The sequence below is a fragment of the Lonchura striata genome, chromosome 6 (assembly GCF_046129695.1).
Source record: "Lonchura striata isolate bLonStr1 chromosome 6, bLonStr1.mat, whole genome shotgun sequence".
Taxonomy (NCBI): domain Eukaryota; kingdom Metazoa; phylum Chordata; class Aves; order Passeriformes; family Estrildidae; genus Lonchura; species Lonchura striata.
Window position 1 is genome coordinate 11,931,148 of NC_134608.1, and position 24,512 is coordinate 11,955,659.

Genomic DNA, 24,512 nt, shown 5'->3' on the forward strand with positions numbered 1-24,512 from the left:
AAACATACTTCCAGGAAAATGAGCAACTGAAAAGTACTAACACAACTCAGAGTTCCTTAGATACCATCTGAATTTCTCTACAGGAATGACTGCCACTCCAGCAGGGGAATGTAAACCAAAAACTGAGGAGACATGCTGAAGAACCTAAGAATTATCAAACTTTATCAGCTTTGTCAACTATAATCACATTGGCAAAGACACAGAGGGATGTAAAAAAGCAACCTAGTTTCTGGTAATAAGTATTAAATCTTTAATTAATATGTCAGAACCTGTATAAAACTGTTCAAACACAGCCATCATACAGTTGCTAGCATTTTTTATTCGTTACATTTCTTGACAGTATTAAGTTGCAAGTAAACTGACATGCCTATTTTCATTACTTTTATGCATTTTTTTTCTACATTGGCAAATGAATTCTTCACAGTTCTAGCTTCCCTCCTTGGGACCAAAATATCATTAGTAAGAAAATTCTCCTGAAACCATTTTATTTTCCTTTAAAAACTTTAGGGAAATAAATTACACTGTTAGACTTTCAAAACACATTGATTCCTTCTACAAAGCACAGATTTGTTTGTTAGAATGTTTTATACCACATGCATCATTTTAAAAGACATTAGAAAACTGCAGACATTTACAGAATAAAGTCTTCACTAAATGAGATCAAGACCTCTAAACACATTGATCATTCTTTTGACTTTTATTCTGGCAGACAGCTAGTTTTACCAGTTCTCCTTTGTTCTTGAAAAGGAAAGATTCCAAAGGAATGGAGATGCAGTAGACATTAAGAGCAGCATTCTTTCCCCTATTCTAAGATTTGGAGAAACACTTTACTTTTCAGGGATACAAGACCACTCTAAGTAGAACCCTTTTGCCTAAGAGTCCTTTAAAAGCCAGCAAGACTTGTGGGACAGCAGCAGAGCTGGCAGCAAACACCCTTGGACAGAGATGTCAGTTCAGCATCCTCTGCACTGGTACCTCCCTTCACTCCTGGTTTCAGCACAAACTTGCAGAACCAAGACCTCAAGTGGAGATGAATGAATCGATCACATTACACACAACATATTCTCATCCTTCTAAAAGGCCTGGAAGATACAACCTCTGAAAACTACACTAATTTAGACACACCGAGAACTGCAAATTTTGAACATATATTAAAGTGCAGGACCCAAGTTATCTTACACTTGACTTTGGCTGCATATTTCAATGTCCAAATGAATCAATAATGCAGGGCTGCACACGACAGCTTGTGGCAGCATTTTACTGAAGCTATATCACACAATTAGAAATAAGCTGGAGCCATCTTCAGAGGAACAAACATCAGAGCCCACTCTGGCAGCTGTACAACTTTAACATGTTGATTTGTTTCCCCAGAAATAGCCTTATCCTGCAGTTCAGAAACAGGGGTGAAGAGAAATGATAACTGCAAGCCCACTGTTTGATTAAGTTCTTTCAGTAAAGGTCTTGAAGTAAGAGCAGATATTTTCCTTACCCAGAGCAGAAAACATTTTGATAAATACAATAAGTAGTTTGATTATTTAAGTGACACTGAGGATAATGCTAAATTTTAGTTGTGTAACAGAGATTACTTTGTAGTGAAATCGAATTAACCAGAACAACAAGAGAGCACAAAAAAAAAATAGGTAATTTATTTGGATAGGTTTTTTAAAACTAAACTCAATATTTTTAAATTGCTTTGAAGCAGCTAGCCTGAAGGCTGTAGGGATAAACTTTGGCTGAGGTCTTCTCAAAATTTTTCTGCATAAGATGTTATTTAGCAGGATGGATGTACAATATAGGAACCTCCACTTGTTCTAGCTACACTAGGGTCACCCAGACTGAGAATTTTTCCATTTTTCTTGAGGAAAACATTCTGCTTTACTACAATTGTTTATACCATTACTGAGTTAATATGATGCTTATGTGTCCCTAAGCACTGAAGAAAGTAATGGGAAAAACTTCCAAGAAGTTTATGGGCCAAGTGACAAAGGTCTCTCAGTGCAAGGTTTGGTCTCCTGCTTCCCCTGGAACAAACTGTTCTGTGAGCTGTGAATGTTCTGCCTTCTAACACACACATCCCATTGCTGCATGTGAATGGGAAGTGTTTCTTCCTATGTAAAAAATGAGCCTCCAGATAGCTCCTAACACAAGGCTGCCTCCCATAATCCTCAATGACAATTACTCACATGAAGGTCTCAACAAGGTCCAAATCTCTGCAGCAGGAATTCCTGCTCAGGTGGGTCTCCACTGGATGTGTGAAGGTAGATTTTATCTAGTATGAAGTCTGTGAAAAATACTGTTAAGCCTTGGAAGCTGAGGAGCATCAAATAATGAGCAACATGGTGAGATTCAAGTGATTTATTATATGAAGGATATTTGCATTTCCTGGCCACTCACAAGGAGTGTAGGAGGCAGATGCCTCAAACACATCAGGATTTCTCAAAGTTACACATTTGACTCCCAGGATATTTAGTGCCTCCTATAAGATCTGCTGACTCCAACAGAACAGTTTGCCCCACAGATGGGAATGGCCATCTAGTGTGCAACAGCCACACACATTAACCCTCAGCAAATTCCTGACTTTTAAATTATTTTAAATTTTTTTTTTCCAGCTTCCATCTAAGCACACAGCACAGTTCAGCTACCTTCACTCAGCACAGCCATCACCATAATTCATCTCTAGCCCCAACATGGGACCAGGCACACTGCAGGGCTGTGACCATGTCATGCTTACAGTACCAACAGCAGCTTCACCTCCCCTTTCAGCTTTCCCCACGTTATGTTGCTCATAATTAATACATTTCACTTCCACATTTATCTCCAGCATGTTGGGGCCATTTCCACCCTTCATATCCCTGTGTCTCTACACTAAAGAGGGGGTTTGGGTTTGTTTCCCCCACCAGCATTACTCCAGCTGCCTCAGGTACACTGAAACTTGACTAATTCACACTAATTTTAGCACAGATAAACAACATTGGCTGTGCCATGCTATTTTCAAGTATATTCCTTTTTCAAATGAAGTGAATACAGCAGCTCCTCTTCGCCAAGCAATTTGCACAGCATCAACACACATCATTAGAAAACTCAGATTTTTATTTTTTCTTTTAGGGAACACAAGTATGTACAAATTAATATCTTTACATAAAACAAAACTGATTAGCTTTTGCTATTTCTGCTTTGCATATCCATGCAAACCACCAGACAAAAAGGGACCTGCCATTCATGCAACAAATAATAGAAGATTGCAAATATGTTTAATATTCTTTGTAATATAGCTCAGTTCCTATAACATCATTTAGATTGCCCTGCGGAGTTTCTGTACTTTGTACTTTATAACATTTAATCTCTCTCCTGTGAAATCTTGAAGAACAACCTATTCCATAAGTCAACTCAACAGAAAGTTATTGACAATGATTTCACAAAGAGCTTTGTCCCAAAGGGCATTGGTAAGTAATTTGCAAATCTTATGTACATCTAGTCAGCAGAGGGTTTTCAATGCTCACTTACATTCTTACAATGTAGTACAGTGATACAGCCCACTTGAAGTTGAACAAGAGATCTTTGATTACGTTTTTCATTAATACAAAGCACAACAGTTTGTATCAAATTTTAACATTCAATCTGTGACAGAGGGCAGCCAGAGGGAAGCCCTGGATTCCCACATTTACTTTTATCATATTCTGCAAAAAGCTTTGGTAAATAGATTTTTCTTTATTAATAGGTTGGAGGTTGTTTGTTTTAACAATAAATTCAAAAAACATTAACACAGATCCAATATTCATTTTAAAAATACAGGGTTTTTTTCCCTAAAGCCAATAAGCATATAAAATTTTTATACTTGATTTACCTAGATACCTAGATATATACTTGATATAAGTATACTTACCTAGATATAAGCTGAAGAAAAACTACAGCAACCTAAGACACAAGAAGCTGTACCTCAAAAAGAGATTATTACTGGAGTCCAAATGTTTAAAAGCTAGCTTCCAGATGTAACTGACTTTTTGAATTTAACTAGGAGTATAGCTCAAATGAGAAGTCCTGCTACACAGGTGTGGGTGGAAGCATATATAAATACTCAGAACTTTACATGTTAAAAGTTCCTACTCTGCTCTCCAGCAATAGTTTAGAAATTAGGTAACAAGCTTGCATATTTGTTGTGATTTTGTTATATTATGGAGATTGTATCACTAATTTTTATTTTACAGCTGGTGTGAGAGCATGCCGTTGCAACTGGAAATGAAAATACTAGCTCCTGCTAAAACCCTAGGACCAGATTAAAAGCTAACTTTCTCCTATGTGGATGTTGACTTGAAACTATGAATTAATGACAGAGTTATCAAGGAGCAGATATGAACATACTAACACCTGCAAACATTGCCTGGCATTTACACAGGACCCAATTGAATTATTTTTAACTAGAGAAGTAAATTTAATATTTAGATTCTTGTAAAATAAACACCACTGCCCTCCCCTGTTTTGTTCTAAAGCCTGAGGAACACACTTGATTTAGCAAGCAATAACTGTGGTATTCTATCAGTAGGGGCTGCCTCTGGTTACATAGTGCAAACCTACTTGATCAGCACATCAGCAGTGGTACCACAGGAAATCCCAGTTAAACCCAGCCCAGAGAAACAGCTGTGTGCCCCAGCAGAGCATCTCCCCAGCCCCACCCAGCAGCTTTGACACCCAGCTGGCTCCAGTGCTCTGGGCAGCACAGCCCTGGAACGTGCACATAAACCCAAAGGTCCACCACAGGTCCCAGAGAGCTCAGCTCCTTGGCACTGCTGCAACACAAACGTTTATACTTGGCTTTTAATGCAGCCTCGAGTTCAGCATTTCTCACTGCAGCAGCAGTAGAACACCTACAGGAAGTGAATTTCACCTAGAAATATTTCATTGCATTTACTTCACTGCCACTGCAGACTTACAGAACAAACCATTTCAAAATTAGAAGTTAATGCAAATATTTAGGGTTTGGCTTACTTGAAAATTCTAGTAGCATCGTAGGCTACTATATATTAGCACAAATTTAAAGAGATTAGTGACCAGTTCTGACCAAATTTTTCAAGAGTACTTAAATCTATTTAAGCACATAAATGTAAATTATTTCTAAAATAAACAAGGAATGTCAGAAGCTGAATATCAAGTTTTTTGATAATCCAGACTCTGTACTGAGATACCCAAGAGCAGATTTCTCAAAGAAAGTAAGAGCCCTTCATGTATAATGGGAGGAGAAAAAAAGTAAGCAAAAATGTTTTGCTTTAACCCATTTGGCATAACAGACACATGGGAAAGCTTTTTGACATCATTACCAGACCATTCAGTTAGAATGGGTCCATGACATTACCTAAATACTTAAAATCAAAACCTGATGGTTGTGAAAAGCTTTTTTTCTCCAAGTCATTCTACAGATGAAAAATTATCATTGGGAAGTTTCCCCAATGAAGTCCTTACCAATTCCAACACTATTTTCACATAACATGTTAAAGACCCTTCCATGATCAGATTCACTTTATTATTTTAGCTTCCTATTACTCAATGTCTCCTCCATTTGTGTTGCCATCACTAAAACACTTTTACTACTTCAAAAATATTCATCGTTTCCCTTTGTTACACTTTCACATACCTGCAGTTATCTCCACTCCCACTGCACAAAACACAAATAATTAGCTTAATCTTCATGACTGTTTCTAAATTTAGTAGCTTTTCTTCCTTTTTTCCAAATTAGTATGAAATTGATGTCTGAGAGATCGAACATCTACTTAGCATGTTGTAAGTATTGTCCCAAATTAAAAACTTAAAAGTATTTCATGTACTATATAGAAAAATATTATTCTGAAATGTAAGCTACAGGTTATGTAAGCTACCAGGATTTCAATGGACTCTCCATTCACACAGGTTAATGAAATGTGCAGGCAAAGAGAACATGCAGTTTGCAAGTAAACGTAGTTGACAATAGAGGCTTTCTGCTAATTTAAGGCTCTTTTTATATATATCTAAGTATATATATATTTTTAATATACATACACATATACACATAAGCACACATAAAGTGCACTGCTGCAAACAAGTCAAAAGAAAGATTCACTACTGAAGATTTATTTTCATGGAAAAACCTTGAAGATAATCCTTGGATATTTCAATTAAGTTTCTACCTGAAAAGCAGAGAAGAAAGATGGAAACTAGACGGAAACTAGAATATAGGGAAGATTTTCTAGGATCTGTGAGGGGTTTTTTTGGTTGCAATATAAGCTACCTTGGGCTGTGGAATGCTATCTGCCAAGAAAAAAACATCCTTAGAGAGAGAAAACCATACAGAGCATAAGTGCTATGACTGAAAAAACCCTTTCTGGTATTATCATAAGCCATACTTCTTTAGCTGAAGATGTCAACACACCTCATGTGTTGATGGATCTAGCCTGCCACTCTACTTTGCTACTGCTTCTCTTTTGTTATGCTGCCAAGGGAAAAAAAAAATCAACTGATTGCTTTTTCTAAAAAAAAATATTATACACATCACAGTTCAGGTGTTAAAAACCAAATGGAATGGAATAACTGATTATCTGTGCTGCAGTGGTACAGGTAAAGAGTACAGAGGGCATCAGCAACTGCAACACTTCCAGAATGATTTAAATAAAATCTGGATTTTATACTGAGAAAACTTTGGAAGCAAAATACATTTTTCACAGTAGGTAAGAGATTCCAGAAACATAAGTACTACCTTGAGTAATTATTGTTAATTAACTAGCAATGAGGCACTATTTCCAAATGTGACATTTAAAGCACATAATGTGATTGTGAATATTCACAAAGATAATTAAGTTCATCTGCTTCAAGTCCTTGATTTCAGTACATCTGAAAACACCTCTTAAACTATCATTAGACCTGTAATCAAGTATTTTGTTGCTCAGGAAAATTGCATACTTTTGCTTACCTGCTAATATTGGGATATGTATTCAAATGGCTTTTGATAAGAAACTCTCCTTCAGGAAAACACTGAGGGAAAAAAAAACAGTAATTCTGATTTTTTTCTCTGAAGGGTCCATTAAAAATTTATTCCTCACACCATCAGATGGAAACAAAACCAAAAATTTCTGAGTTCCCCTAACCGAGTTACAAGATCACAACTCTGATGTGAGCCATACTTGACGGAAAATACTCATCATCAAGTCAAAGGTACCACCAATGCACATACTGAGGATACCATTCATGTTAGGTTGCATGCTTTCTTCCATCTTCTTTATAGCTAGATCCATTTCTTTACAAAAAGAAAAATGCAAATGAATTCAGGGATGAAATACAATATATAACATTAAAATGTGAAAATCAGAAAATGCACTGACTTCATTTTCTTGGGAAAAAGGATTTAACCATTACACTTCAGAGGCAGAAGGAGTCTCTGATCATCAACTCTGATCTTGGTCTTGATCAAGACCTTCTTGGAGAAATAAACTCTTAAAATAGAAAAAAAAATGACCCCAAGAACAGAATGTCAAAGAGTCATGACTTGGTGTTTTGTCCTTTGTTCTTTAAAGAGTAAAGACAGCTTCTTTCCACTAGAAAAGAGATTAATGAATAATGTGCTTCAAGATAGAGAAGAAATATTTAGACAGCATTCTAAAGTACAAAAGGTTAAATTTACTCTATCACTCTCCAATTATTTGACATAGAGGATTTTTAATCAGTCAAAACAACAGCGTGAATTATTATGTACTCTAAGGATGTCCTACTGGTCTGTATCTTTCAGCCCAGTTTGAATAGCAGCTTTATTCTATGCCAGAAAACCCTTTCTTGATCAAACTTTTATCAAGGATTGTGTTTGAAGATAAAAATAAGGCAAAATATTTCTAAAAAAAGAAAACTTAAATCTTCTTAAGGTGCATAGTGCCAAGAAACTCCTGACCCTGTCTAAAAGCCAGTTTCTGCTGCTGCCTGGGAGTGTCAGGTGTAGATTTACTGTTCTATTTCAAAGTCCATTGCAAGCAGAGGCAATGCCAGCTGCCAGAACAGAGGGGATGAGACCCTCTGTGCCACAGGTCATTAATCCCAGCAGCACCCTGCTCACACCAGCAGCCAGCAACTTCACTCACTTGGTGTTGTCCTCCAGGAAAGTGTTGGTCCATTTTCAGCAGTGAAAGGAGAACACCTGGCCTCAAATACAGCATACATCTCATACAACCAATCCCAGGCTTGCAAAGAACTTCCTCAAGACATCTACATGTTACTCACCTTCCCCAAGATCTGTTGCCTTCAACTATAAATAGACTGAGAAAACCAGAAGAAAAAAATGTTCTACAGTCTCTGGAGATGAACAACAGCGAGAATTACATGTTGCTGCACTCCTACTAAAGACATGAGTTCGGATAAAAGTGATCTTCAATCTAACTAATCAATAAAATCATAATTGTAGCTCTCTTCCAAGAGCTCAAAGCATGCTTCAGAGAAAATCAACCTACTCAGGATAATCCAAAAAAAGACATGCAGGAGAAGAATAAAACTTACTATAGATCTTCCTTTCCCTTTCCTTATTCCGTGCAAGAACACCAGAATGCTGTTGAAACACTTTCTTACAGTCATTTAGTAGCGACCTTTGGCTAGTTTCATGAGGAATTATTCTGTTCCTATATGAAGTGGTCAGCAAAGTAAAATAGGCTGTGAGAGGTTACACTACACTAAATACTGATACATTAATATTACTACCACCAATAGTAACAGTGTAATAGTAGTAGTATAACAGGTTAGTCCTAAAGCAAGCCAGGTTGCCAAACTGGCATTAATTGAAGGCCAAGTGCTCCAGTTCACATCCTCAAAGCTACTGGACATTTTAAATCCCCTAGAGCAGTGGGTTACTGCTTTTTATAATAAAACAACTAAGGAATAGAAGGAATAAGTAAAAAGCAAACCTATGTCATTGGTATTTTCTCCTATTATATTTGTAAGTATGAAAAAATAATATCTTCAGACATTTCAGAGGAATAAGTATGTATGTTTCTGATGCTCATCACTGAATTTACAGCAAATTAAGAGGAAAGCACCAGCTTAAACATGTTTTTCAACTTAATTCATCTGCTCTACAGAGCTAGCATGATGGTATTGGACCATATGCACCATAACACATAGATTATTGTAGGCTGTTTTCTCAAACCATTCTAAAATCCAAATTAAGTATCCTTTGAATTATTGCAGAGATTTGTACCAAGGAAGCCTAGTCATTAACACCCTATGTATTATAAATGAAAAATCAGAAATTCTCAGCCAAAATATTAAATAGTTGAGCAAAGTCAGACCAAACAGCAAGATTCATAGCAACAGAGACTTTGTTTGACGTTTTAGTCATCTGTGTCAATCAACTTTTTTTAGCTAATTCCCACTATTTACAAGAGATGGGCTTACCAAGTGCTGAGTAACACAGCAAGCTGATGAGGAAGGAAAAGAGCGAAAACAGAAAAATGAAAAGAAAACCACTATTTTTTACTCTGAAGACAGGCTACCTTTACATTACAATGCTCACAAAAAAAAGCAAATTGTAAATAAGTGTATATATATATATCCAGATATTTAAAATCATCAGTTATTGAGGACTCTATCGTTCTCGAGAGTAGTGATTATGCCAAGCCATCAATTGTCATCTTTTAACCCAGCATGTCCTTTATTGTGCAGAAAGATTCTGGGACAGCTATGCCTGAAGCTAATCACAAGTTTTCCATAAACCATTGACTCTAAGGAATATGGTCATATAGATCACATCCTCAGCCAGCTAAAAGTTATGAGTGTGATTATGCTCTTCTGTAGCTACAAAACAGCAATTGTACATTCATGCTGGGCAGACAGTGCAAGAGAGTAACTTCCTACACACACCAAAACAAAGTGAAGAATTCCCATCTAGTTTGCAGTTAACCTTTAAGTGTTTTGTGACTAATCACTGCACCATGGCTAACCCTGTGGATGTTCTTCAAATGGCAAGTTCCTGGAAAACGCAGAAATAAAAAGAATTTACAATATTCTTACAAATCAGCTAGTGATTCAAGCTATCATCTGTTCTTAAATATGAAAAATCAGAATTATTTTAGCATAAGACAAAGCTAAGTATAGTGAATATACTTAAATCCCCACCCCTGCTGTACACTACATATCCACAGAAATGTACTTCAGATACATTAGCTACTTCACTCACAGCAGTGGGTGTGTTTGGGATGACATAGTTCAAGCAGAGCAGTTTGATGCACATATTCAAGTAATTCAAGAGAAACATACATTTAATGACAGGTAGCTATTAAGAATTGCTTTTAAACCACTAAATTCTCTACTGTTGCCCATATGTGGGAGAAGAACATGGCATAAATTTGGCAGCTTCTCATCAACTTCAGAACGTAGTGTTGTGTTTGCAGTAGTGTGTTAAGAATAACGTGCTCACAAAACCTAAAAGCACAAACCCACTAGTGGTTACTAGCAGAAAGTACTCATGCCCAGAAAACACTTCAGCAATCAAGATCTTACCAGCAGGCAAAGAAGAACTTCAAATGTATTGCAGCTCTCCAGGAGATAATTAGCTAAATTACTATAGCCATTTATTAAATAATCTGGTTTCCCCTTCATCTCTATGAATCATATTCATTAGCATCAATCACTTCTTCAAGTCACAAACATTGATGCTCTATTAAAAGCAGGGATTCCTCATAAGTGCTAGACACCTCAATTTCAGGACTCCAGAGGCAAATTGACTTAAGTATCCTCAGTTCCTCCAGGTAAGGAAGGACTGGCTACTTTCACAAGCATATCCCACAGACACTTGCATCCCACAGATTTGGAGCATCCATGATTTGTGTAAGAAGCACTGCTCTATTCAGAAAACAAGTCTTAGCAACTGCAATCCCAGCTTCTTAAACACTGTGTGTCAACTGCCTGTGACTTATTTCTGAAAACAAGAGAGAGAATATCACCATAGACAAACTCCTTTTAGTTTTATGGGGTTTTTTCTTAAGCTACTGTTAAGCAGTAGCTATCAAAATTCAAATCATAGCTGTTCGTAGTGTACTTCAATACTATCATACTTTTTTAATATAAAACTGCCAATCAGCTAAGGCTACTCATGTGCTTTACGGCTTTATATTGATCTATGTACATATATAAAACAGACACCATCTTCTTCACACAGTCAACAAAACAAAGTACAAACAAAACAAACAAAAAGGAGCAATCAAACCTGTCTCATTCTTGTACATTATCCACTGGGAGCACCTGGCACAGCAGGGACAACAGCTATGGACAAGTTCTGGTGACCCAACCATCAGATGAGTGGTGGCTGTTCATCAGAGCTGGACACTGCCAGCTGTGCAACCACTGACAGGGTATTTGTGCAATGGCACAGAGTAACCCATCACTGCAGCAGGTCTAAAAATAAAAATAATGGGAGACAGTTGTACTTAGGGACTAATTTCTATTTGAAAGAAATTACCTAATCCAAATTTTCAGGCAAATTCTGTCCGTCCCCAATGCTAACCAGATGATTTTCTTATTTTAAGAAGCAGTTTTTGTAGTCTTCTGCCCACCCTGATTTGGGGTAATATCTCAGGCAGTACACAGTTACTGATTTAGAGCAGCTATGTGGAAATCTGAGCTTTAATGAATCTTGCATTTATCAGTCAGCCTGGGCCAGTTACATTTTCTTTACAACTTCATTCTTTCAACTAAAAAATAAACCATTTATTATTCCCAAGGCTATTGAGAATATTAATAACTAGGGGAGGAAAAAAACCAAAGCACAAACAAAAACAGAGAGAAAAACCAAAAAAATCAAAACAAAATATTAAAGATCCTCCTCTCTGGAAAATATAGATGCAATCCTAAACCCACTGATGTCAGTGACATAACCCAGTATTAAACATGAAAACTAGTTATTTAATTATAGAAATAAACTATTAATTATGTCAAGCGGCTACATGTTTTGCTAGCAATGAGGACATTTTAAGTAGCAGCATTTCGGTACCAGCAAGCAGAGTACGACTGAACTACCTAATTAATTTTAATTTCTTCTGCATTGTTAACATAGTGTAGCTTTAACATGTTTATATGACTATGTCAGCCCTTACCACCTGCAGCCCTAACTCCCATCCTTTCAATAGAAAACCAGCTGTGTCCCTCCCTTAATAGATAAAAACACAAAATTCCATGCACTAGTCACAATGTTCAGAATGAGAAAAATACTTTCAAAGAGTAAATTATAATTTGGAAAGAGGCAAGGAGACCAGAGAAAAGGACAGATTCCTAATTCTGACTTCAGGTAGCAAGGTGTTACACAGCTGGCACAGGCACAACACACAAGCATGAGAAGTCTTCACTATCATGCCCAGTGTTCTTACTCCACCAACCAAAAGAAACATCTGACAAAAGCAAAGTTTTTATAACATTTTCAGGCATGTCCTAGAAGAAAAACAGCAGTTTTATTAAAAAAAAAAAAAAAAAAAAAAAAAAAAACATAAAATAAGGCCTCCACAAGCACAGTGAAGGTCAAGATCAGCCTTAACAATCTAAGTAGCCTGTCACCCAGCACACATGAGCTGGAAGACAAACCCAACACAATTCCACACCAGCCACTAAATGCTTTTTCTTTGAAGAGACATAATTACTGCAATGAAACATGATATGTATGATAAAGGACTGTAAGTCATTAGCTCCATAGTAATGAAGCAAGTTCTTTGATGAACAAGGGATTTTCTAATGTTTCTTTTAAAGGGAATTTATAACTAACAGTTGTTTTTATAGAATAAATATAGGCATTTAATTGATGCAAAGGCATCAATTAAATTCTTTCAACAAGGCTTCATCCAAAGATCAAGTGTCAGTAATCCTTGGTACCTTCACCGGTATTAATGACCTTAAAGATGCAGCTATATGACAGATGCTAAAAATAAAATCTGCTTTAAAAAAAGCAAGGACATGAACATAGTGAAAAGAATAGAAACTTCAGAAAAACTCTTTCTAGCCCTGATGCCAGATAAATCCTACACAAGTAATCTCTCTATAGAACCTGAAAAAGTAGAGCAAAATTTCTCAAAAAGTTGTTTCCTTGACAACATTGACAAACCAAGAAGGGTAAGGAATCAAAGTCATGAGATGCCTTGTGGCTTTGTTAGCAGATTTTTTTAAATATATAGCAGTATTCAAGATGCAGATATAAAGCCAGATTTCTAGAAAAGAAGCAAAGTTAGATTGGTGTTATTTATATTTTTAAACAGCAAAAATATTCAGAATTTCTTAACCATTACAAAAAAATATATATATATTCCCAAAATCTATTACAGTAACTTAAGAACTTGAAACTACTCTAGCTCATTTTTTTCCCAAGTACCAAAAGCTTCACTTTTTCACCAGCAATCTACTGAAACACCCAGAATGGAGATAACACCATCATAGATGTGTCCCATCTCAGGTGACATCCTGCCATTAGACTGCAGAGCAGCTGCCCACCCAGGTGCTGGCTGTAACCGCAGAGCTCGCTCAGGACATTCATTACAGGCACTGCCCCACTGACATCCCTAGCCCTGCCTCTGCCCTGGCAGGAGAACAAGGTTGCTTTCTCCTCTGCTACTTCAGAGACACAGGAAACAACTGGATGAGCTCCCAGCAGAAAGAAAATGCAGAACTCACCCATTCAGGATAGATGAGCTGCTATGCAAAAAGTCAGATAAACATTTTAGATTCCTCATACTTCTGTAAATAATGATACAAGTAACCAAAACTCTTTTTAGGTAACATGAGAGAACAGAATCCTTTCTTCCACATCACTTTTAAGGATATTTAGAAGTCAGTCTCCACGCTTTTGGATTTCCACAGAGGAAAAGTTTGTGAAATAATACTGTCACAATAACCATGTTACCCTGTGCATCTCACCTGTGGCCACTTTGCACCTGTTGATCAGTGTCAATCAAATCTCACAGAAGACCTCAGTGTTTTTCCCTCAAGGCTTAATCATGCTAAGCAGCTGAATAAAAGACACTGCAGAAGGTCCAGAGAAAGAAATTGAGGAGGATTTGTAATCAGGCTCAAAATACAGACAGACTTCAGTAACTTCCCTGCTCTTGGAAGAACTTTTATTTTCAAAATTTTTCTTTAAATAATTCCAAATTTATTTTTGCAGGGGCAAGGGGGAACACAGGCATACTAGCTACACTGTGAAATATCCATCCCACTCTTCTCCCCCACAGCCACATACATCCTCTCACACAGCCATAACGCAGTCAAAAAATGTTTCACAAGAACACTGGGGGTATCACTCCTGCATTCTTTAAGGAAATCCTAAGTCAGGAGTCACTTCCAAGTGGAAAAATCTCATGGCATCACAAAGCTATAAACCTCACCCAGAAGCTGAGAGGCTCACTTCATTTTTGCCTTCCCCCTTTTCCTCAAATGTCAGTCTTAATACAAGTGTTAAGATAAATTCTAATCCAAAGCAGTACTGAATTTAGTTCCTGTTAGTGCAGAAGGAAAGAAACAATGGCGTCTCAAACCCTATAGAGATGAGGATGGTGCTATTTATACTCAAAGAAACATACTCCTTTGAAAAAATCCTTTGAGGCCTAAGAGTGTGTCAAACACTCAGAACATAATAAAAACTATACAAGTCATCTCCAGCTGTGGATTCTGAAAAAGTGAACAAAGGCATTACAAGGATTTCTGTTTCCTTGACAACTGCATCACTGGAAACAAGGAAATAATTAAAAAAATATATCTCTCTAACAGCAATCTCTAAACATTATCAAGGTACTAAAATACCAAATGTGAAACAACTCTTACCCACACAAACCTTTGGGATGAAGAGACCAAAATTCACCACTTTCATGAACTGCTCTTTGCTGATACGTGTCACCAGCTTTTGCAGAACAATTGCAAGAGCTATCTATTATATCCTGACCTGGATTGTCATCTAGCCATGGCACAGCCAGAAGCTTTCACTGATCATCAAGTACATTCCTTCCTGAATGATGTTCCTCTTCTTACAAAAATAAGCATTATGGAGGATACTTCTCATTGAAGTGTATGAAATAATTTTGTTGGAAGATGATAAAGGTATACAAAAAAAGGTTGGTATTACCATGCATGTGCCTATCACATAAGTGTACTGCGATCTTAATAATCAGCAATCTTAAAGTCACTGGAAAAAACATGCACAGTTCTAAACAGACAAGGGAAAAAGGCCAGAACCTTCATAAAGAAAAGTCTGCTTCAGTATTTCTCCTAATATTTAGCAGTCTCTTCAACAAGAAAACAATGGGTTTGTTCCCAAATCTAGGTAAGCAGCACACAATATCCAGAATATGAACATTTCCTTGTCACTTTCAAGATAATGGGGAGATCTATTTGTTATTTTTAATATAAAGTATTAAACATGTATCAACAAAATCTTCAAAACATTTCAAATAAAGAACATATGTATCAAATAGGATGACTTCCCAATTTGTCACCTACAGTTAAAGGAATTTTGCCAAAATTAGATTTTAAAAATCAATCTAAGAGTTGCCCTACTTGAGGTACTAGCGGCATGATAGCTAATTCTGCTTAGTGAACAGTTTGAATTTAGCCTAGCTTGGACAGGGCTACAGCCATCTGACAGCTATGCCTGAGTGTACAGGAAATATGCTGGCATCTTAAATGTATTCCTTAATAAACAGACATACCTGTGACAGAACAAGAAACACTGCCTATTCCAAGTGAATTGTGTACAGAATGGTTGAAAGCAGAAGTATTAGATCTTGTTACTCTGAGACAGGGTAATGGCCAATATCTAGGAAATTTGTGTTGTCACCATCTGTGCCACACACAGTTTATGGATTGAGGTTATCATCTTCTATCATTCAGTCCAATACAACAGGATCAAGAATAACAAAATTCCTGGAATATATTACAGTGCTATCTCTCTCCTAATAGACAGAAAATCACAAAATAATAAAATACTTTGAAAGTATAACTTTAAATTGTATTTATTATGGCATTTGACACACTCCAGGAACTAAAATCCATACATTAAATTTAATGAGTATAAGTAACATACCACTCTAAATCTAATGATTACAAAAGAGTCTCAGAAGACTGGAGAAGTATCTGGAAGAAATCTCTTGAGATAGCAAGTTACAAAGATTAACTACTTAGGAGCTCAGAAATCCCAAATTGAAAATAAGCACAGACCAGAAGAGGACTTCAAGGGACCACAAACCTTTGACTTGTTCTTCTTTACTCGTTCACTTAGAGACTGTCCCTTGGTCTGAACCACTATGGTTGTTATGTTCAAATCATGGGAAGTCAGCAATGCCCCTGTTCAAGAGGCTTATACTACTAAACTCTTTTTAAAAACTTTTACTTTACTTGTATTAATAGAGCTGTGACTAAATGACTAGGCCAGTAGAGAACAAAATATATAAGAAAAACTTACAACAATGTATTAGAACACAAAGTGCTATTAATATACATTTTGCATACTCAAGAATTGCAGCACTTTCTTTCCTTGATCTTATTTAACAATGGAGAGTGAAAGTGCTGAAAATTAAGAAATCCTCTGCAACAAACATAACACCTGCTGTGATGCTTTAAATAAAATATGAGAAACACAAAATTAACAGCTAACAGATGATTATATAAAGATGTTACCTTGAGTTAATTTTAAGGCAAACTAGGAAATGCAGAATAAAGGCATAATATGCTGAAGTTATAAACCATTTTTAAAAAGCTAAGTCCAGCACCAGTAACTAGTGAAAATGTTAACATCTGTGTGGCTCTGTGTAATGACAAGATCATCCAAATAAAAGACACTGACAATGTGAATGCAGCATTGTGGTTTCTGCAATAGATAAAGACACAACTTTTTAATGTTCTCTGCTACCGAAGACAAAAAGTTGTATTCAATGGCAACCTGTCATTCTGGGTTCTGTATTTGGGGTTCTAAATCGGAAATACCTAAACAAGGTCTGATGTTCAGAAAGCATTGAATATCCACACTATTGGAACCAGGCACTTTAACAGCAGTGATAACTCTCAAAAACGATGCAAAAAAAAAAAAAAAAAAAAAAAAAAAAAAAAAAGTAGATGAGATATTAAAACAATTAACACTATTTTGGTGTTCAAGTAGGAAAGCCCAAAAACAGCAGTAGATGCCTAAAATTCATTTACAGCAGCTATTCAAAGAGAAGGTAGAGAAGGGTTATTCAAAGAAAACAAATTTCATCAATGTTTCACAGTCCTTAAAATACATACCTAAGCTAAAAAACATAAGCCACTCACAATACTGTTACAGTGTAAGTGTGAGAGCAACACTGCCACAGAAAGAGCTCCCCATTCCCTACAAATTTAAAATTTAGCATTAAATATTCTTCTATTAATGCTCCAGATTGGAGAGCAGTGGATAATTTGCAATACCTATCACTTCCCAGATGGGGTTCTATCTTATTTTCAGTTCTCTCCAAAAACTCATGGATTTTCTTATACATTTAACAACATATGCATAAACTTGTAACTTTGGTCTTTCAACACACAACACAGAGGCAAATTATTAAAGTCTTGGAGCCTTCAGAGGCAGTTCAGTTCCTATCCCTTTCTAACATGCTGAGGTGCCCCATCTGCTGGCACGAGTGTTACTCTAAAGAATTCTGCCCTGAGCTGATGCTTTTTCCAACTTCACCACTTGATAACTGTTTGAAGTGTTTTAAATGCAGCAATACAAAAGAAATCAGATCAAATACTTCTACAAAAAAACATAAAATGCTCTAACACAGTTCATTCTTTCCTAACTACATAAGTTATTTTTACTAGATGCTTCCAATGATCTTGCAGCTCTAGGTTATTCTTCAGTCAACAGAAACTGAAAACATCAACTCATTTATTGTAAATACTTTAGCACGACTTACACTTATTCGTAAAGGTGTTTAAGTGCACTTTTTAACCAGAGAGAACATAAATGGAAGACTGTTCTTTTCTCCTGATTTAAGCAGGATACATACACATACTTAAAAAGTAAAAAACCCACCTAATCAGTTCCATATACACATTTTAGACATACATCTGTGTGACATGAATAACTCAGTCATCAAAATTTAGACAGAAATAAAAAAATTTTGATCACTACGGTAAGTAAAGCACATTTCTTCCCTCTCTATGCCAAGCTAAAAAAAAAAAAAAAAAAAAAAAGAAAATCCTTTCCCACATAGGAAAATTCTTAGTTTGTGATGAAAGAGGAAGTTAGAAGTTATTAAGAGGAAATTATAAGAACAGATAAAATATTAAAAAGTGGCTAAATAGTACACAAATTGAGTTTCTACTATAGAGCTCTGGTTCAAGTACTATTTAAACTACTACAGTCATCTCAACTTAGAACACTCAGTTCTGAGAAATCCCCACTAATATTGGACTCTTCAAAATATAAATGTCTTAATGCATAGGCTGGGTGTAAGTATTGAATCCAAGACATTTACTCTTAAAAATAGTCACAGTTATTCCTGTGACTAACTGCAAGTACAGTTTTGAGGGTCTCAATTGCCTCTTCTCTCTGATCATACAGAGATTTAGGCTTTTAACTGTGCTTTGAGTTTTACCCAAATCAGATGTTGAAAGTAAATCATGCAAACATCCTGAGTGTCTGCATATTCCCATTAGAGGGAAAGAGGACACACATCCACCGCCTGGATTTAAATGAGCAATTCCAAGCAGGTGTTTTTGGGGAAAAAAAAAAAAAAATACAATCTGTGTGAAGCTAAAAGTATGAGGAAAAAGAGTATTGACCTGCATTTTCAATTAGTTGTTTTATGCCTATACCGGAAAATTGACAACTTCATGCTAGAGCAGAGAGCCAAAGTCAATTCCCAGAAGGTAAAGCGGCGCTGCCACAGTCTCCAGGGATTTACGCGGCGCAGACAGGGAGGGATTTGGGAGGGAACACGCAGTGAATCCTCGGTGTCACCGCGCCCTCTGCTGCCCAGCACAGCCGGCGCGACACGGCCGGGCGCCCCGAGCAGCAACGGCACTGCTGCCCTCCAGAACACAACGCGCGGTCTCACATGCTTCCCAAGAGCTACCTTACTCCTTCATTTCTTTTTCTCAAGCTCTGAAGTGTTGCCAACACTAGTATATTTCATTTATATTGAATTTCCAAGGTTTGGGGGACCTAAAATAGTCAGATTTTTTTAAAAAACGGCTTTTCTGTTAATGATTGCTTCCAAGCAGGCATGGTAACACTGATTCAGAAAACTTGTTTTTCTTTATGCTCAGAAGACAAAGCAGACTGGCCATTATTTCAAATTTTTCATAATTTCATATTGTATCAACAACTTAAGATTTTAGATTTTTATACGAAATTCAACACATCCATAACTTCAATTGTCAGTACAAATGAGGCACTGGAATAGTCAATAAACATTAAGCAGAAGATGTGAGAATTTAAGACAAAAGGTCAAATTCAGACATCCAGAATTTACATTGCTGCTTAACAGAAACATCCATCAGCACTTTTTGCATATCTTAACCCTTTACTTCTAAGTCTGTTCTTCAAGCAAAAGCCAAGATATAAGAAATATACTAAAGATGACTTGCAAGGAGAAACAAAGGTACTTTTTTCCTACATTTAATGTTTAAGAAAAACAGGTTTCAAAATCCTGGTAAAGAAGATGGAGGAACTATGTTGGTATGCTGGTACAAAGGATGTTCTTCTTAAGATTTACTAAAGTCCTAAATTCTAGAAGCAGGAAAATAATTGTGCCTGTCATGGTAAATACATGTCGGATGCAATAAAGCATGTCTTCCACCAGAAAGGACATTTTCTGCACACTTATCAAAGCTATGTTCCTGTGCAAGGCCACTTAGAAGACTATTATTTGAACCCAGAGGCACAATCAGCCCTATATCTGGGAAAGCATATACCCATTATAAAAACAAAAGCCTCATTGGACTGACTAAATTACCAAAGAACTAAAGACAAATTCATTAAAGCTAGGAGGAAAACTCACTCTGAGTATTGAGCAATTAACCCTTGAAAGAAATTAAAGTGGTAAGACCCCTTAGATCATTACAAGTTCTGAGATATGAAATCCATCTCACCTGATCTACCTGCTCCAGCAGATGTCACACAGGCCTGTCAGAATAATTAAAAATATTATTTTAGTGTTGGTAGTTAGTTGCTTAATGACACATGGCAGAATCCATGTGCATACCCTAGTGCTCATGGCCATTATGATAAAACACTGATAGAGATCATGAGAAATCACCTAGCAGAAATCTAACTTCTTAAGGCCTAAAACACATGACTAAAATTAAAAAAAAAAAAAATAGAGATAAAAAATTAAAAAAAAAAAAAACCACCAAATTCCAAGCTAATGGAACTAACTGTGGGTATAGTGAAGACTTAGGCTGCAAGTTTATGATAATCTTATAAAGCATCTCATCAAATTCTATGTTGGAACTGTTAAATGCACATAAGCAAGGATATTTCCAGAAGAGCATTGAACATTATTTTGAAGTTTGATGACTGAGCCACAAAGCATGTTGTTTTACATTACCTTGACTGTTTTGTCCATAGAAGCTGAGAGAAGCATGTGACTTTGTTCTCGTACAGGACACCACCGGATTTCATTAACGGGGCCACTGTGTTTAGACATGCAAAATATTAAACTTTTGGGAACTTCAGTTACTTTATATTTAGATCCCAAATATGGCTTAATTAATTCAGAGATCTTTCTCAAAGTCTGCTCTCCTGATACACTTAACTCAACATCACAATCTGAGCTACCTCTCTGGTCAGGTTCTTTTTCAGGCTTACTGGAATTTTCTTGACGCAATCGTTTAGGGATATATGGTCTAATTCCTTTGATGGTAGTAGTGCTGTCGTTATGTGCTCTCTTCTGGGAAAGGCCATTTCCAGAATTTGTTGAAGAGCTTGAAGCCTGTTCATAGTTTCTGTAAGCCACAGATAATGCAGCATGGCCAGAGTACACCCTCTGCCAACAGGGAGGTGCCAAGTCAGCGTCGTTATTCTGTGCATAAAGCTCAGGCGGATCTTCACAAACCGTGCTGCTGCCAGATCTGCCAGTGCTCCCTGCAGGGTGCATTTCATGTGTAGATTTTGTATTACCAGGTGCAAAGTGCTGAAAACAACTCACAGGAGAACTCAGCTGGTTTGTTTGTCTGCCAGAAGTATCGGGGGCTTCAGTCTTTTCAGTTTCTGTCTCGGAGTCTGAATCTTCATAAGCAACCAAACTCATTATGGCTAGACACAGCAGACTCCAGAGATCTCAATGCTGCAATCCTCGAAAATTATGATCTAAAATAAAGAATTGATCATTCAGAGCACAATTAATTACAAAGTCTACAATTTGAGTAACTTAGGGATATAAATATGCTTTTCTTAAAAAAAAATCAAAACTCTTATTTCTGTTGATTAATGGAATTTATTATAACACACTGTACATACTATTAAGCAACATGATTTGCCTCCAGGCCCTTTGCATACATTTTCAATGCATTGCAGAGGTGTATTTGCATACCACAGAACAATGACAATGAGGATGAAAAAGAAAACAACCTTATAATATAAATACAGCAAATTACTTTGCCTTGCTTCCAGCATTACATCCACACACACACACACAGAAGAAATCAATTAATTATGTAGTGGTTTTGTACATTTATAAGAATACAAGTACTACAACTGTTTTGGAGTCAATCTAACAATATCTATTTCTTAACACTACAGATGACTTCAAAGAAGTGTGTAGGGGTTCAACTGGCAGTTAAAGTGTAAACACATTTTTGACCTCCTCAGCAGCCTTGCAGTATGAGGAAATTTTCCAATTATATCCCCAGAGCATGTTCCACACAGCCTTTAGTTTTACAGATCAGGTATGCCAGAAGATACATTGAGTTCACTATTTGCATTTGCTTACAGAAAAATGAGAGCCTCAATTGTGAAATAAATTTTTTCAACATTTGCAGAGAACTAAGATCTCATGTCAAGACTGCATATGTAACATGCAGAGTAATTCACCTTCATAATAATTGCACCAAGATTTTCCCAACAATTTGTATGGAGTATGTGCAGTATATAGAGTTAACTACATTCAAAACAACTGATGTGTCTGCAAGGTAATATTTCAACCTCTGTTGTTTATAGGCAAGAAGTACTGGTGAGATTGATTAAATGTGACATTTTATTACTGCTTTGTTTCCTTACCAAGCTGTTAGCACTCATTACACTAAAGAGATTTAAGCCACAACACTTTCAGACAGGCTGCTGAAATTCTTGGTTCAGGTCAGCAAAGAAACTGCCCTCAAAAGCATCTTGATGACAACAGGGAACACATGAAAGTCAGTATCTTCATAAGCATTTGCAGAATTGACACTACAAATGCAGGCACACCACAAATGTAGGCCCGACAAACACTTCTGCAGGAGCAGGACTCTGGAACTTGCAAAGATTACTCATTCAACTTCAGAATTAGATCTATTTGAATCAAAACAACTCTGTTTCACATAACCTACAGAAGTGTTACATGCCTCTAGATTCTGTTATCAAATTTCTAAGCACAGATCCAGAAGATAGGTACTTATTCAGACATTGGTCATCACAGATCCTTCCCAAGATAAGCGATCAAGATATTTAACTGGAACAAGGTGACCAACATTTCAGCACATAAAAGCAACAATATCTCCCTCTAGAGGACATTTTGTCATTATCTGAAGCTTAAGACAGCTCTAAGTGACAGCAAAGAAGAGCAAGGAAAAAATCTTTTTTTAATAATACAGCTTCATTCATCACAACAATATTTCATTAAACAATGTCAAGGGAAAACAAAATTAGTGTTTCATGAAAACTTAACTAACAAATCAATTCAAAAACAGTAAATTGAAGTTCCTAGCAGTAAGTTGAAACATCAAATAAATAGGAGCTTTCAAGGGCTTCACTTCAGTAATTGTATCAAGTGGTTACTGTTTGTATTGCAGTGCTAAACACATTTCCCAGCCAAATGCATCATGTCCAAAGAACAAATATAGTAAGAAGCTGACCTCTGGCTAAAAGCTATAAACTAGGATACACAAGTGAATTAGGTTAGACTTACAGAGTTACTTTAGTTTGTTTTAACACAAAAAAAAAAAAAAAAAAAAACAAGCCGAAATTCAGAAGTGCCAGATATTGCCTTGAAACACAAAGTTAAAAATGTTTCCCATGAGTTACTGCAAAAAAAACTGTCCCGTCAATTTGGTGAGCATAAACCCATCCCACCACACCCATCACCCATAAACCTCAGTATTTTTGTAGCAACAAAGCATCTCTCTCATCTAAACACTTCCCACCAATTTTCTTTTTAAGGAAACACCACCCAGAGTCGCTGCCCTAACTAAAGAAAAATAGGGGGTCGGGGGGAACCACAATGTACTTGACCGGAACCATCCTGTAACTAAAGTGAGTTTATTCACGATGTGATGTACAATGTATTGAGCTAAAAGAGAAGTTTGTAGCATTTTGGTTTTCCTCGGCTTCCAAAAGACTGATTTATCTGACGGCATGGAAGAAGAGCTCAGCGTGAGGGGCGCAGTGCCCGCGGATGCCAGCAGAGGTGTGACAAGGCACAGAGCACCGCAGGTGGCTCACGGCAGGAGGCACAGCCCCACAGCCCCCAGGGGGAAAGAACAAGCTACTGGAGAGGGTTCAATGGAGGCTACAAAGATGAGGGGTCTGGAGCATCTCTCTTATGAGAGACTGTGGGAGACGTGTTTAATGTGGAGAACAGAGGGGATCGCATCAATTCACGCAAATGTCTCAAAGGCGGTGCCCAGAGGATGGTGCCAGACTCTTTAGTGGTGCCCAGCGACAGGGCATAAACAAGGGCCATGAACTACAACACAGCCAGTTCCACCTCAACGCGAGGAATCGCTTCTTTTCATGGAGGGGGGCAGAGCACTGGGACACGCTGCTCAGCGGAGACATTCAGCACCCACCCGGGCGCGTCACTGCGGAACCTGCTCTGGGTGAACCTGCTCTGGGTGACGCGGGCTTAGCCTGGATAACTCCAGAGGGCCCTTCCAGCCCTAAGGCGAACCCCCGGCCGCTCCAGTGCCCCCGGAGCAGCCCCAGCCGAGCAAGCGGGTCCCGGGAGCGCCCGGGCAGCTGAGGCAGCTCCTTCGCTCTCCCGCAGAGCCGCTGCCTCTCCCCAGAGCCCCGGGCGCCGCGATCGCCCGCGGTGCCGGGACAAGGTCCCCCGGCCCCGTTCCGGCCCCCGATCCCCATTCCCGATCCCCACTGCTATTCCCGGTCTCCGGTCCCGATCCCCATTCCCGGTCCCTATGCCCGCGGCGCCGCCGCTCCCGGAACTCACCTGCCGGCCGCCGCCGCGCCGTTCCTAAAAACACGCCGGGTGGAAACAAGGCAGCCCACTCCAACAGTTCCGCGTGTCGCAGCCCCGCACTGGGGCGGCGTGTCGGGAAGGGCAGCGGTCAGAGCACGGCTCCGTAAGCGGGCAGAAGCTCCTCTTCCGCCGCTG

The 24,512-nt window shown here is 37.7% G+C and overlaps 1 protein-coding gene across 1 annotated transcript in view; it reads right to left on the reverse strand.

Annotated features, from left to right (window-relative positions):
* WDR25 (WD repeat domain 25) overlaps positions 1-24,367 on the reverse strand; it is a 59,175-nt gene extending 34,808 nt beyond the window's left edge. Inside the window, exons 1-2 of the mRNA XM_021549723.2 lie at positions 24,348-24,367; positions 20,535-21,295 (exon numbers count right to left, since the gene is read on the reverse strand). Coding sequence (XP_021405398.2) covers positions 20,535-21,236 — 702 coding nt within the window. The 5' untranslated portion in view covers positions 21,237-21,295; positions 24,348-24,367. The remainder of the gene's footprint in view (positions 1-20,534; positions 21,296-24,347) is intronic.
* Positions 24,368-24,512: the final 145 nt, after the last annotated feature.